Consider the following 15,782-nt stretch of genomic DNA (forward strand, 5'->3'; position numbering starts at 1 on the left):
CCAAAAACAACTTCTTTAAAACTGAAGAAACATCAAGAGAGGAAACACAAAGATCCCCGTCCAGAGGAACAAAAGACTCACATTCGGTTTGACGTGTTATTTATGCACAAGCTGCTGCTGTGAAATGCTTTTTAGAGTCTAGAGATGCAATGAAGTGTTTGTGTCTGCGTGTGATGAAGACAAACAGGCGATCAGTGACATCCATTATTGTAATTAAGTCAAAGATAAGCAGCATGTCGTTGGGTAAATTGCCTGTTATTGTGGCGGAGAATTGGTGTAATTGGACATGACTGTCAGCTACAGTATGTAAATGCATGAAACTGAAGCTCTCTTTAGTCTTTTATGCAAGTCTGTGGGTTATGTTATTATTATTATTACTATTATAAATCACTTTTTGATGGTAGATGCATGAATGTCTCTGACTTGTTGTGTTCCTTTGAACAAGATACAAAAACTCAAACACTATTTTTTATCTTAATGTGAGCAGAGAGCTCGATGCCGCTGCTGCCATGAGGTGTGCTTTTTGAAAACATGTTGTTTATTGTAATCTAATGTACTGATATCCAGGATATGATGGCTTTAGTTTTTAAATTGACTGATGCATCAGCTCATATATGGAAGTCATTTAAACCTGTAATGCTTGTAAATATCCACAGAGGGGCAGGATGGACCAGTTCAAGTTAAACCAGCCAGAGAGCGAGGTGGGGTGGGGGGGTTGTGTTTGCATACACAGGAATGGACTGATGGAGGAGAAAAGGGAGGTGTGTGTGTGTGTGTGTGTTTGTAAATGTCAATGAAAGGGAGACAATGTGAATGAGACAAACCAATTAATGTTCCAGGCTCACAGCTGAGCACGGACTGATCTATTTAGAGCTATTTATAGCTCAGTGTGGCTTCAGAGGCCAAAAGTATTGAGTGTGCACACTTTGGACAATTAGGCCAAAAGACCCAGTGTGTCACCTTTAAACTGAACAGGCAGCACATGAGAGTCTGGAGCTCGTAAGATTAAATTCTAAGTTATTTGCAGGATTTAACTTCCAATTTGGATTTTCTTTTTTTTTTTTAAAGCCCACAGAGCTCGTTGCCTAATTGGTTGAAGGGGTTGAGGGGAAATCTGTCTGATTAGCCTTCTCCAACAGACGGGGATTAAGCTTTTAGTCTGTAATTATTATAAAGTATACGTCAGCAGATATCCACCCATTTCAGACAGACCTTGGAGCGCACAGGGGATGTCCTGCTAGAGCTAGTGCTCTCTTGTCAGGCCCGGTCAGACGTGGAGAACCCGAGGAACAGGAATAACCTTCCTGAGTCAGTGCCACGACGCTGACACACCACCACCACCACCAGCACACTCCCCGGCAGGGCTGCCTCTGCTGCTCGATAATAAGCATCCTATGCTATTCAGCTCAAGATGGCGGTGCAGGCAGTGGAAAAGGACGGAATAGTGAGTATTTTTAAAGGTTCACGGGGGATCGGGGCTGAGGGGAAGATGTGTTGCCGTTTATTTTCCGCGCATATCGACCCCGCGGGTTTGATTTTAGCGCACCGTTATGTTGATTATCCGGCGCTTATTGTAAATGCCGAGCGCCGTGCCGTGCGCAGCGCATTTTCAGAGCGCAAGGCGACTCCTCTTTCATCTGTGGCCGGGGAGGAAATCCAATATGTTTGTGGTCAACTAATATCCGCGGTGTGCGCTCACCTAGGCCGGTGCGCGTTTTTACGCATCGCAGGTGCGAGTTTATGTTCCTTTTATTTCTTAATCACGCGTGGCACACGACAGGATCCCCGATCAGCAACATGACAGGTCTGCTGCCGCTGCCACCTCGTCATTGTTGGGAACAGCCGCATGCAAGGCCACACTGTGTGTATTTCTTAATAAGCAGGCCTGCAGCTTCGTGCTGGGTGTTTGAACCTGAGCCAGGCCGGTTTATATCTTACCTGACAGAGCGATAAATGACAGTTTGCATCCTGTGTCTTTTGTCACTGGTGTTGAAGAATGTGGAAGATGACCACCTGAACGACTCGCTGGGGAACCCCGGCCTCATCTCACCTGACAAGGAGGATTTATCACGTCTCCTGGTATGAAAGATGCCTTAATGCTCAAGTCTTCTTGTTTTTGATTCTCGCCTCTGGCTATGCTTTGAATCATTTCAATGTACTTTGCATAGACTGTGCCATTCAGCGGCCGCATCCGGGGCGGCATGCGGCCGGGGAAGAAGATCATAGTGATGGGCATCGTCGATCTGGAGCCAGACAGGTAAGATAACACTTAACAATGCATGCACACACACCTTATCTGGAGCCTAGTCTTTATCTCACCTATTTCATGTCATGCACATGCACGCATGAGTGATGTTAGAGATTTGCTTTTTTTGTTTCCTAGGCCAGTCAGATTTGCACAGCCACTCCAGGACACACTGAGTAATGCGTGGGCAGCCAGAGGAGAATGGTGGCTTCTTAAGTATGCAGAGACAGGGCGTTTCCTAACCAGTAGGGAGAAGAAGGGGAAAAAAGGGGGGGAAAGAGGAAAAATAAAGAGCCAGTGAGGCAGGCTTGTTTGGGTGTGCCCTTACCCTACATGGAAACTTGTGTCAAAAATTGGAAGAACACTTCCCCCCCATGACCTCATCATGTTCAGTGGCTGCTGCTGGCACAGTTTTAGTGCCAAAGTTCATGTGAATGTCTTTGCTCCGGGGCTTAAAATACACAGCTGTTTTTCTTTCTTTGTTGCAAGTTTTTCACTCCCACAAAGATGATTGTACCTAAACGGCACAGTTGAAGGGGGGGTGCAAAGCAGGGATTATGTATAATTAACGCACGATTAGTTTGCTCCTACACAGCAGCAGCAGCAGCAGCAGCAGAATTATGCATTATGACTTATCCCCAGATTATTAGTGGACTCACATGTTGCCTGTCTGACTCCTCAATCCTTTGTTTCCGTTCCACCCCCACCACCTCGACAGCTTTGACGTGAGTCTGACCTGTGGCCGTGATTCAGAGAAAGAGGAGCACCCGTATGACGTGGCCCTGAAACTCACCGCCCGCTTCACCGACCGTCAGTTCCTGCGCGGCGCCCGCATCTCTGGGAAATGGATGGGAGAGGAGGCATCCACCGCCTACTTCCCCTTCATTCCCGATCAGCCTTTTAGGGTAAAGATCCTATTTTTGTATTCATCACAAATTCACATGGGGCATGGTTCTGGTTGTTGTAGAACTTGTTCTTCTGTGAGAAGTTTGGGATGCTCTGTTTTCCATCCGGCGTCCTTCTCCTCCAGACCTGTTCTTCATTACACTTACAGTTGGATTGTATTTCCGCTGCATCATATTTGGCCGTTGGTTTGATGATTTCATTGACTCTTTGAACAAAAGTCCCCGGTGAAATTTAATGATCAAAGTCAAAACAAAGGTCAGCAGGTCTGTTTTTTATTTGTTTGGTGCTTTGTGGACTGATGTTAGCTCAGCAGATCAATGTTGAACCCGGACAGAGTGCAACAAAATCTAAACAGATCTTAACCACAGAAAGTTTAAACGGCACATGTGATGTTACCATGGCAAGTTAAATGTTATCATACAACCCATTGATTTAAATCCTATTGGTTTAAACAGGGAAATCCCCCTTAAAATCCTGAAGGCCGAGGTATGCTTTAAAGGATCTTTTAAGCTTGTACGATGTGTTTGTCCTCGTCAGAAGGCTAAAGTGTTTTCATAGCTGCTATGCGGCGCCAAAGGACAACATGCGGTGCCAAAACACAGGACAGAAGAGCGTAAAGAGTCAGTGCAAGAATGTAGAAACCAAACAAAGCTGGACGAGTCGTGATAACCGCTCCAACTGCGATAGCATGCACGCATTACTCTGGACACTCAGCCAATCTCTGTGCGAAGTATTCAGAATATAATAACTGCTTATGATCCGCTGAAGAAGATGAGTAGCAGTAAAGGCTTATGGAACATTGACAGAAGTAGAAAAGCAAACAAACTGTTTCATTCAGCTTTGTGAGTTTTAATTTCACTTTCTCACGTCGTTTGTTGGGAGAACATGTACATAACATAAACATGCTAAAGCAATTAAATATCCATCTACGAAATCCAGACCTATTACACACCCACATACTTTTTCCTAAAATATTATGCATAAAATTGACAGATTAATTGACAATAAATAAGAATAACTGTCAGTAGTAATCTGGCTACAAAAACTAACAGGATGTTTTTCCTTTTTTTTTTAAATCGCGTTGACAACTTTTCAAACCGTCAGAGAAATAATCACGTCGCAACAGAGACGTTAACAGGAAATGTTTTCCATACTACATCACATCCATCTACTGTAAACACAGGCTGTGTCCTCTGTGGTGCTCTGTTAAATGCATTAGGGGCGGCATCAGCTGTTTGTGTTGAAGTGGGGGGTTGAACAGCAGCAGCACATATGTACAGTGAGTAATTCTCATAAGACCTGAGGACTTTGTAATCATTCATTCCGCTCTGATACATCTCAATATGCGCATGAATAATGCATATGGTGTTTGACTAAAAATATATGACGACGTGCTTCAATTAAAAGTCGAACAAAGCAGCCTACTAAACAGTAAGAAGCTTCAGTGCCATTGTGTTCTGGGACTGCTTAAGACACAATGACATGCCATGTCTGGCCTATTTTTAGAGGTGATCCCTGCGCCTGCTTATGTAATGTCAGCTCTCTGATAAAGTGTCATTGTTTGTGGTCGGAGCATGACCGAGCCGCTCAGCACAGTCATGACTTGTCTGAAGCTGGGGGCTGAAGATTAAGACTTGTCTTGCTTAGATTGCTTCCAACAAACCGGCGCATGAATTTGGCGGCGTGTGGACAGACACATGATGTGCTGCGGGTTCATGGAAACGACCCCCCACCCCGAGGAAGAAGGATCACACCTACAAGTGTGTGTTCTTTGGACGGACACGCGTTTTTATCTTGTTCGGGTTCAGAGTGAGCGGCTGCGAAAGTGACATGAAGTCACCATTTACTAGACAGCATTGTGGTGGTTTGGTAGACGTTACATGACGTTTAAAGCGGATGTTAAAAAGATTGTGATTTGTTATATAACAGAGTTAAAATGTGAACAACCATCTCATCAAACTCATAAAACTGTTTCTTGACTGCAGACCGAGTTAGCGACTAGTGGAGCTTTTAGCAGCGAAGTAGTCTGATATTTTCCCTCAGGAGTTGGTGGTGAAATGAGGAGCTGTTCTTCTGATTCGCCCTCGATTGGCCTGAAAGAATCGATTAGTTCAGGTTTAATATTTTGCTTTTCTTCTCTAAATGATACAAATTAAAGTAACACAGTCTGTGCTTTTATTATTGCAGTAAAGTATCCTTTTCATGTACTTTTACACTGGTTATAAATGACTTTAGCTGGATGGGTGTTCAGACGAACTGCTGTAGAGTTTAAAGGTCCGGGGTGTTGGATTTAGGGTGCTCTATTTACAGAATATGCCAGAATATATGAGTGTATGATCACCTATATTTAAGACTTGCATTAGAAAGGGCCTGAAGTCACAGGAACTCTTTTAGATCCACCATTCTGAGCTGTCATGTTTCCACAGTCGCCCATATTTAAACTTTGGTTTGCAGATCTAACCAATAAGATGTAATGCTGTTTCTCTGCGTACAGTCTTTGTGCACTCTCCTGAAGTTTGATGCTTCTCTCCGCTAATGTTTTTGCCTGTATGGGCTAATTAGAAATTGTAAATGTATCCTGCTTAATCTGATCTACTCTTTTTTTCCTCCCTCTTTTTGTTCTCCATCTTCATCCTGTCCTCCCTCCCCTACAGATTGAGATCCACTGCGAGCACCAGAGGTTCCGGATATTCGTGGACGGACATCAGCTCTTTGACTTTTATCACAAAGTGAAATCTTTGCCCTCAATCGACACAGTACGGATACAAGGAGACATACAGATCACCAAGCTCGGCTAACTTCCCGCTCTTCCCGCTCTACAAGTCGCGTGCGAAGCAAGGACTTGATCACAGATGACCACACATACGCGCCTGTTACGTCATCATCCATAACCCATCGTCGTGCAACACTGCAGCTGCAAAGCAACTGGAAAAAAAAATCTTTGATGGTGACAAGTTACAGTTCTTCTGCTCCATTTTCACTCGCTTCTCTCCGTTCCTTTCTTTTTTAAAAAATCAGGATCTGATATGACGATGCTTTGAGGATGAATGTGTCTGCTCCATTTTCAGGGTTTTCTCTTTATAGCCCCAGTTTTGTCAGATCGGGGATCTCACAGCTTATTAATAGCACATTCATTTTTTTAAATGTTGAATCCTTTTGAGGGATGCTGAGATAGAGGCAGGTGTGGAGTACCTTCAAGGACAGATGTTATATAAACCAGTTACTCAGGAAAAACTGTTGCTTATGAGTAAAAAAAGAAAAAATCTCCAATTTTGGTTTTTAATTCTGCAAATCTTCCAAAACCTTTTTGGATAAACTGGAAACATGCATGTGAATGCTGCAGTATTTGACCTGAGCAGTGTTAATATGTTCAATCTGAGCCCTGACGAACTCCCACAAGGGCTGAAACATCATTTTTCATGTCAGATAAAACTGGTTTCAAAGCAAAATATTGCAGGATTGTTTGACGCTTTCAGATTTTATTACACCCGGCACAGCTGGGGATGTATTTACTGGTGCAGTTGTAGCCTAAAACTCAATCTCCTGACCACAATAGACAATAGAGCACACTGTTTTCTCCGTGCAGATGTATCTCCATAAGGCACTTCTACCCTCCCAGCCCTCCCTTGGGTTTATCCCAGTTGTCATGGTAACACGCCACAGTCTCACCGACCTAAATACCCAAAAATGAGGATTATATCATGACAAGATGAATCAGAACGCAAACACACACATGCACTGTGTGTTTACTCTGGCGGGGAGAATTGAGAAATGGCTTTTTAATTGGCTCTCTTCTGTCACACACGTTCTTCATGCAAACCTCATCCAAACTAATATGCAACTTAGTCAAACCTCGGTACATATTTAGGAGAAACCGTGCTATGCGCAGGTGTTTGCTGAACTCAAACTAAAACCCTTCAGTTGCATTTAGTCGGCTAGTTGCAAGCAGAGTAAGATCCCGGTGGTATTTTTGAATGTATAGTATTCATGTTTCTATAGTAGCATAGAAGATATAGTGATGCACAAAAAAATGATTACTTAATGTCACCGTTTCTTGACCGTTTGGTTGGTGCTGTTCTTAGTCCATTCTCGGTTCTACAGTATGTCTTATGTGTTTTTATGCGGCGTCAGTGTTTCCTGAGTCATTCCACGTCAGTGTCTTGACCGCACTGAAGCAGATAGGCGTTAAAAATCAGTTACATCTTTGTTTAACGGAGCCAGCAGGTTTTTTTTATAAGTCTTACAAATACAGTTGTGTCTTAAATGCATCACATGGTTTTGTCTCTGTGACACGATGTCTTCTCCTTCGCCGAGGAAGTTCTAATAAATACACAGTGATAGAAGATGTTATCTAAGGAAAACTCGCAGTATAATAAGTATGTGTTAAGTTTACACCTCCTACAGTATCAGTCGAACACGTAGAGTAAAACTAGGAAAGGATTTAACTGCATAGATTTCTGGGTACAACTCTCTACTGTAATAAATGGTTTATAAGATGATTAATCAATATTATTTAGTTCATAGATCAGTTGTAAGCTATTAATAAGAACAACTTTTTGTTTGCCGGGTTGTGTATTAGGCAATAATGCAGTTATTAATCTTGTAAACCAGCTAATAAACCATCAGTTCTGCATCTATCCTGTCAATGTGGTCAAGCAGGGCAAGCATTTTTGTTTTAACCTGTCAACCCCAAAGTTGTTCCAGTTAATGTCTTATATTTATATGATCTATAAAATGTTTATTAACATTAATAAAGTACTTTATAACTCCCTAAAGAGGTGAGTTATTAGAAATAAATAGATGAAAACTTGACTTTGAAGCTTTGATTGTCTTTGGAGGCAGATGTTGCAGCTTAGTTCATATCAAACAGAAAACTGACCGCATGCTTTTAATGCTGTGTCATGGTTCGAATTCCACTTTTCGAGCAGCTCGAAAAACAAAGTAGTTACGCTGCACAGAAGTCAAATTGAGATTTTGACGTTTTTACACTTGATCTTTAGCTAATGACGGTTTCCCCCATCGCCCTTTGCTGCTGTGATTCTTGGAGTAAGCCATGACATCTGTGCAGAGCAGTCGTTGCACTGACTTCACTGCAGGGCGCTCTGTAATTGATGCTCACACTAATGAAGCTTCCTTTTAGGTTTCTGAGCTTTGTGCACATGAGAGCCACAGCTGTGTGCGGCATCCATCGGAATACAGAGAGGTTGCTCTCCATACATACATGCATGCACTGAGTACTTGTTAACTCCTTTTCACATAGTAATAAGATCTCCCCTCCGGAGCAGAACTTGTTTTCTCCTGGTCGGTCAGTTGGCGAGCTGGTTTATTTCAGACACAAACAGGAAATGAGTACAGTTTTGGTATGAAAGGGTAAGTCAGAAAGGAAGCGAGCCAGTGAGATGCATCATTACTCCAGTGTTACATAAGAACAAATGTGTACAAAAAATGTGTTTGACAGGGTGTGTTTTTGGATTTCTATTCCATCCGTTTGTGATGCTACAGCTGTAATAACATGTTGGAAAGAATATGACTATGACTCGGCGGTGTGTTTTCATGGATGTGGAAACATTAGGTTTGTTTTTCGGCTCCTTAGCTGTCACACAAGGAGCCTCGCTGGCAGCAGTTAACGGCATCGATGGCGGTAGGGCTGTTGCTAGGAATTATGGGGGAGGGAGACGAACAATTCAAGACTTCCTGAAATAAAGGGCTCGAACCAGGGAGTGTTTTCTGTGTGTGTGTGTGTGTGCAGGGAGAGCTGAGCTGTGTGTGCACAGTGTAACTCTGCATTTTTCCTTTAAGTGTTGTGTGTTTTCTAGCTGTGCATGAGCACAGTATTTTTTTTTTAGGTTTTCTGCACAGTTGGATGTGGTGCAGGTACATGACAAGCTAACGGTACTTGAGCTTACTTATTTGGTACTGGTGCACTTTAAAACTTTAAAAAAGTGTTGGCGTCCACTTTAGGGACTCTCAACTGCTTGGTATTCCAGTAAAATAATACAGTTTGGGTACATGTGCTTAGAAAACCTCCAATATATATTGTGTTTCTTCCTGAATTAATAACTACAACAGGTCCCAGTTTCTGATCTCCTAATGATCCCACGTCTTTTGAAGAACAATTCTTGCTCTTGTTCTTCAGCCCTTTAAAAAAAAATGCAGCTGAATGTTACTCTCTCTCTGATTGTAATCGGATGAAATTCCCACATGTTCATATTCACCTCGATCTTCATAAAAACAGACCACCTGTCCTATGCTCGGTTAAAAATCGAGGGCGTCTGATGAAAGACTTGACCCACGTCTGTATGCTCCTCTTTGGATGTACATATTTATGAACCTGGCCTCTCGTGGCTTCATTTTTTGTTACACGAGAGATACCAAGCAGAAAGCATTTTGTTGTGCATGTAAGCTATTACCTGGCATTTTGTATACATGAAAGATTGAGGCGTTATATTGCCAGTTCTTTTTATTTTGCTCCAGTCAAGCATGCTTTCCTTTCTTTCTTTCTTTATTTTTACATCTGGGCCTGTTTCGACGACATCTCCCCTCATAGCTGCATTTTCTTTCTCTTTTGATCTGTTTACCTTTTTGTAGCCTAGGATCCCAGTTTAGTGCTTCCCAAATTACAATCTGCAAACTTTAGGATGCACAAATCAAGATTATGGATTAAGTTTTACCCCCCCAGAACTTTTAACAAGTAGAACAACCCACCGACTTTCTAAAAAAAAAAAAAGTGCTAAAACATTCTCATGACTTTTGTAAGAACGACCACATCATCATGTCCATTTACAGTATGAAGCGTCCTCTGAGTAGAAGTAGGCTGACCTGTTGCTAATGTATTGTGTGATTGTACAATCATTATCATTTCTATTTATTACAGTGTAACCAGCAGGGTTGTGTGTGGTAACGTCATACCTACTGTATTGGTAATGTACTATTTTATGCTGTTTATATGAAGGCATCTTGAAAAGGTTTTTTATAATGATGAGTGTTTCTCCGGTTCTGGGCTCTGACTTGTACAAACTTTACATATTGTACTTTCCTGTGTGACATGGGGAAATGTGTGAAGTATTGGGTCATTTTATTTGAACTGCTAAACAAGTTTTAATCATTTTTAATTTGAGTGTTTTCTGGGATGTACCAAGTCTGAGGATCACCAGGGGTGTTGGCTGTTGTGACTCTGAGCTTACCAAGCATCATGTTGGCCCCCTCTGTTGGCTGTTAGCAGACACAGGAGCAGTTGCATTTACGACATGCTGCAAATTCCCCAAATATCCTGAGATGACCCTGATTTTTTTTGTCTCATTGACAGTGTGCACTGGACCAGTGTTTAGATGAAGACAGTACATTCCACCATTGTGTTATAAACCTCTTAAGATGTTTTTTTTCTTCTTCTTCTCCCCATGCTTTTGTAAAAACAGCTACTTTGCAAACCAATAAACTTCTCATCTTGGAAATGTTCTTATTCCCTCATGCTCAACACTGAATATTCACCCAGACATGAAATAAAAACCGGTAGCTACATCCCTGATGAACTTGATGTGTGTCTAAGTTTTTACTGAGGGGGGAAAAATTCAATAAATTCATCATCTGAGGTCAGCTCAGAAAAAAGTGGGTTATTGATCCCATCTTGTTTTATTTATTTATATTTTTGAAGAGTTAATAAATTCTTACACTTTATGAAATGTTAAAGCTTAAGTTCAGCCGTGATGCGACATTAAACATACTGCAAACAACAAAATGAGACAAAGAGGATGAGATAATGGTGAACTGATCAGAATGAGGCCGTGAAGAGGTGGAGGAGGAGGAGAAAGGGGATGTTGATTCTGGTGGTAGACTTTGTACTCTTACTGTATATGTTCACTTTCAAGATTTACTTTGCTTCTTCCAGTGGGTGTGGAATGCAAACAAAGAATTTCTTCTTTGTGAAATATCACATTTTCTCCTCCCCCAGACATCCTCCAGCACGTCAGAGACACTCCGGGTATCCAGCACAGAGCGGCTGATCTCGATCTCTGCACTTTTAAAGTATATTCTGAATGTAATAATAAATGAAAGGTGAAAATTCCAGAAAGAAAGTGTTGTTATCAATGTTTTTTTAATTTAATTTTGGTTTATGATATTTATGGAAATAACAAATTAGGAAGTGAAGGCAGAGTGGCATCTGGCAAGAGTTTTCATCCACACCTGGCAGACAGCTGCAAAGGAAATTTTAATGATGCAAAAGAAAAAGCTGAACTCCTACTTCCTGTCAGTTCATAACAGATATAATATTTAGGTCATGGACTTTCATCAGCCATCAAATCAAACAAAAACATCTTTATACAAGAATCAGGCAGCAACACACTATAGAAGGAGAGACACGTGACAAACACCTGAGAAAATGATAATTTAACAATTTAAAAAACATCTTTAAAATGAGATAAATAATGCCAATAAACAGAAAAATTAAGCAAAATATAAAGTGACTTTATCAACAAAAGTCAAAATGGTGCAAAAGGGACAATAACCAGTCCAAGTCTCGTATTAAAACTTCAAATAGCTTCATAACCTTAAAGAAAAACAAATCATTCCAAAAAAAGAAAACATTAAAAATGAAAAATGACTGACAGGGAAATGACTGAAAGGAAAAACAGCATATTTCTATTCCAGAGCTTGAGTAAATCACAAAATCTGAGTCACTAAATGTTCTTTCATGTTTAACAGATGCTCCCGAAGTCTCTGAAGAGAAGTTTCCCTCTCGGCAGGAGTGAAATCCCAACGTGGAGCCGCAGCAGAGCCGAGATCAATTATTCCTGCAGATCAAAGTGGAAGGAGTGATCACAGCGACGCCAGAGGCCGCTCCCTCCGACTGTGTGAAACAATTTTTAGAATGAAACAGAAGGAACCGCCAACTGTCAGCCACCTTCATCAGACTGCTCTGCTGCTGCACGTGCAGATAAAGAAGAAAAAGAAGAGTGGAAGCCAGACATGACTCCAGCTCGGCAAGGTCTGCGGAAACATATTTGAGATCATCATTTATAATTTCACACTGAAGTCAAGTCACTTTTTTTTTAATAAAGATGTTGACCCTGTAAAACCTGTGATGAGAGCCACGCTGGAGAGAGACCATACAAGTGTCTGCGTGTCTACCTGTGTTCATAAGCAAATCCATCTAAGTTGTCTTCAGCTCTGTGGCTAAACATGTTTCAGCCTGTATCAGCTGTTTAAGTCATTTTCTTGCTGTTAATAGTTGATGTTGTCTCTGCTGTTAAGATAAGGAAAGGCAGGAAATCACAAGCTGGAGCCATGAAGTGTTTGGACATTTCAACTTTCATCGACTGACCGATCAACTCATCCACCCATTGTTTCAGCTCCAGTAGTTTTTATGTTGAATTTATTTGTTTGTTCTTTGAATTTTGTGTTTTTGCATGTGCATGAATCAGCTATTATTAAAAGGATATATTAAAACAAAGCCTACCACATCCAAGGTTATAGCGAATCAAGGTTAAGAAGAAGGGGACTTTCCACTTTTCCCCATGAGGACTGTAGCTGAAGGCGGTGATTTAAGGGATGGCTGTGATCATCTAATATTTTGCCACTTAAGCATAGGACTACTCTGTCATTGTGGTAGGAAAATTAAGCTTGTTTGCAGTCTGTAACTGCCCAATTACACTTAATACTTAAACAACTATATTTGTATATAATTGTGTTGCTTTTGACACTTAGGACATGTTCAAAATTAGCACATTACAGCTATTATCTATAGAATGCAAGTGCCTTTTATTTATTGAGGCTGAACCTGCAGCTTGGGGGCCCCTGGTGGCTGCAGGGCCCTATGCATCTGTAAAGTCCACATATAGCAATAAAACGGCCCTGCCTCAAACAATTTTCTGGTGGTCTGTAGTGGTGTGTCATTTGTGAACGCATTGTTCAGTTTGAACTAATCTTTTACATGACTCGGGAGTAATGAGTAGTCTCAGTGAGTGATTTGTTTCATTTCCATGCAGTACGTTCCTTCGCCACATGGCAGCTGCACCAGCTCAGTCAGGACAGGAAACGGAAATGATTAGTTTAAGACTCAAGGACGTGTCCTCAAGTTTGGGGTGTGGATAAGAGCTGTTCGAATTCTCAAACTCTTAAGGAAAGGAGCTTCACTGCTTCCTTTAGTATCTCCTTTAGCACATGATACACCGGACCATCCTTTACGAAAGGAAAGGTAGAAAACATTAACACCGCGGTCATCTCTCCTTACTCCTTATGACCTCTCCTTCACATCTTTGCTTGACCTCGTGACGTTTTCCATTGAGGTCAAGGAAAAGTGTTTAGGAAAGGACTGAACAGGGCAGATTGGTTCATTTGTCACGTTTACATTGGTTCATACAGATTGGTTCAGAATCAGAATCAGAAATACTTTAATAATCCCAGGGGGAAAATATTTTTGTTACAATACTCCAGGTATACAAACAAACAAAAGCAACATATGTAAACAAGTAACCATCTATTAAGAACAAAATATAACTATTGTATATATATATATATATATATATTATATATATATATATATTATAATATGTATAATATAAATATATATGTACACACACACACCACACACACACCACACACCACACGCATATACAATATACATATATTGTTGTATATATAATATACAAAACTATATATATTATATATATATATATATATATTAATATATATAATATATATATATAAGCTATAAGGTATAAGGTATATAAAAGGTATATAAAAGGTATATAAAAGATCAAATTTATAGTTAAATAATGTGCTAACAACTACAAAAAAAAAAAAAAAGCTGCAAAAAGTGATTGAACATTCACCACCAGGGGGTGAAGAAGATGGTGTGCATGGTGCTGCAGGTAGATGTTGGGTTTGCAGAGGTTGCAGATGTTGGGTTTGCAGATGTTGCAGATGTTGGGTTTGCAGAGGTTGCAGGTGTTGGGTTTGCAGAGGTTGCAGATGTTGGGTTTGTAGATGTTGCAGATGTTGGGTTTGCAGAGGTTGCAGATGTTGGGTTTGCAGAGGTTGCAGATGTTGGGTTTGTAGACTGAACGCGAATGAACCAAATGACTCTAAAAAAGATTTACCGTGCAGGAGTAAGTGATCAGATTCAGTAAAAAGACTCGAACTTCCCACCACTGGTGGTCTGTGCTTCGGGACTACTTTTTCTTTGTGTGCGCATGCGCATTTCGGACTCCAATTACGTCGCGCGGAAGTAAAGTTGATCAGCGGCGCTTTGTTTGGAAAGAAGTGTCAGCGAAGAGTCGAAATAAAAGAGGAATAAAGAGGAATAGATCATGTCCTGCTGCGCCACTGGATGCAGGAACAGATATGCCAACGCAGAAGGCCTTCATTTCTACCGGATACCGTCGGCTGTGACGCCGTTTGACGCCGAGCGCAGGCGGCTGTGGCTGGAAGCGATCAACCGAGAGGACTGGACGGATGAGTTCAGCAGCTACGACGCCATCCGCAACGCTCGGATCTGCAGCGCTCACTTCGTGTCAGGCAAGCTCCACCTCACCTCACCGTCCATCACACACACAGACTGCAGCTGGCTACATGCAGACTACATGCTGGCTTCATGCAGACTACATGAAGGCTTCATGCAGACTACATGCAGACTACATGCAGACTTCATGCTGGCTTCATGCAGACTTCATGCAGGCTTCATGCAGACTTCATGTTGGCTTCATGCAGACTACATGCAGACTTCATGCTGGCTTCATGCAGACTTCATGCAGACTGCAGCTGGCTTCATGCAGACTACATGCAGACTACATGAAGGCTACATGCAGACTACATGCAGACTACATGCAGACTACATGCAGGCTTCATGCAGACTTCATGCTGGCTTCATGCAGACTTCATGCTGGCTTCATGAAGGCTTCATGCTGGCTACATGCAGACTACATGAAGGTTTCATGCAGACTTCATGCTGGCTTCATGCAGACTTCATGCAGGCTTCATGCAGACTTCATGAAGGCTTCATGAAGGCTTCATGCAGGCTAAATGCAGACTAAATGCAGACTACATCCAGACTACATGAAGGCTTCATGCAGACTTCATGCAGTCTACATGCAGACTTCATGCAGGCTTCATGCAGGCTTCATGCAGACTTCATGAAGGCTTCATGAAGGCTTCATGCAGGCTAAATGCAGACTAAATGCAGACTACATGCAGACTACATGAAGGCTTCATGCAGGCTAAATGCAGACTAAATGCAGACTACATGCAGACTTCATGCAGTCTACATGCAGACTAAATGCAGTCTACATGCAGACTTCATGAAGGCTTCATGCTGGCTTCATGCTGGCTACATGCAGACTGTAACATAGTATAAAACATAGTATAAAACATAAATATAACATACTATATAACATAGTATAAAACGTAAATATAACATAGTATAAAACATAAATATAACATAGTATATAACATAGTATAAAACATAAATAAAACATAGTATATAACATAATATAAAACGTAAATATAACATAGTATAAAACGTAAATATAACATTGTATAAAACATAAATATAACATAGTATATAACATAGTATAAAACATAAATAAAACATAGTATATAACATAGTATAAAACGTAAATAAAACATAGTATAAAAC

At 41.1% G+C, this 15,782-nt stretch overlaps 2 protein-coding genes across 3 annotated transcripts in view; both read left to right on the plus strand.

The window, feature by feature from the left end:
- Window positions 1-776: 776 nt before the first annotated feature.
- On the plus strand, window positions 777-10,680 carry lgalslb (lectin, galactoside-binding-like b). 2 transcript variants are annotated; one of them, XM_010744682.3, is made up of 5 exons: window positions 777-1,444; window positions 1,996-2,079; window positions 2,169-2,257; window positions 2,964-3,150; window positions 5,806-10,680. In XM_010744682.3, exons 1-5 carry the CDS (start codon window positions 1,412-1,414, stop codon window positions 5,947-5,949), a joined length of 537 nt encoding a protein of 178 aa, XP_010742984.1. In that variant the 5' UTR covers window positions 777-1,411; the 3' UTR covers window positions 5,950-10,680. The 2 variants fall into 2 exon arrangements, with proteins under 2 accessions (XP_010742984.1, XP_019119383.1); XM_019263838.2 differs by having other exon boundaries at window positions 779-1,444; window positions 1,987-2,079.
- A 3,666-nt stretch (window positions 10,681-14,346) lies between these two features.
- The window catches only part of LOC104930024 (uncharacterized), a 16,781-nt gene continuing 15,345 nt past the window's right edge, over window positions 14,347-15,782 (plus strand). The window contains exon 1 of the mRNA XM_027278541.1: window positions 14,347-14,665. Coding sequence (XP_027134342.1) covers window positions 14,458-14,665 — 208 coding nt within the window. The 5' untranslated portion in view covers window positions 14,347-14,457. The remainder of the gene's footprint in view (window positions 14,666-15,782) is intronic.

Source organism: Larimichthys crocea, chromosome III, assembly GCF_000972845.2.
Source record: "Larimichthys crocea isolate SSNF chromosome III, L_crocea_2.0, whole genome shotgun sequence".
NCBI classification, from domain to species: Eukaryota; Metazoa; Chordata; class Actinopteri; family Sciaenidae; genus Larimichthys; species Larimichthys crocea.

Bases quoted from the DNA above. Each gene is read 5' to 3' on its own strand.
- lgalslb (XM_019263838.2), top strand. From the start codon at position 1,412: ATGGCGGTGCAGGCAGTGGAAAAGGACGGAATA. The intron at 2,080-2,168 runs GTATGAAAGATG...TACTTTGCATAG, and splicing joins AGGATTTATCACGTCTCCTG to ACTGTGCCATTCAGCGGCCG. The intron at 3,151-5,805 runs GTAAAGATCCTA...CCTCCCCTACAG, and splicing joins TTCCCGATCAGCCTTTTAGG to ATTGAGATCCACTGCGAGCA.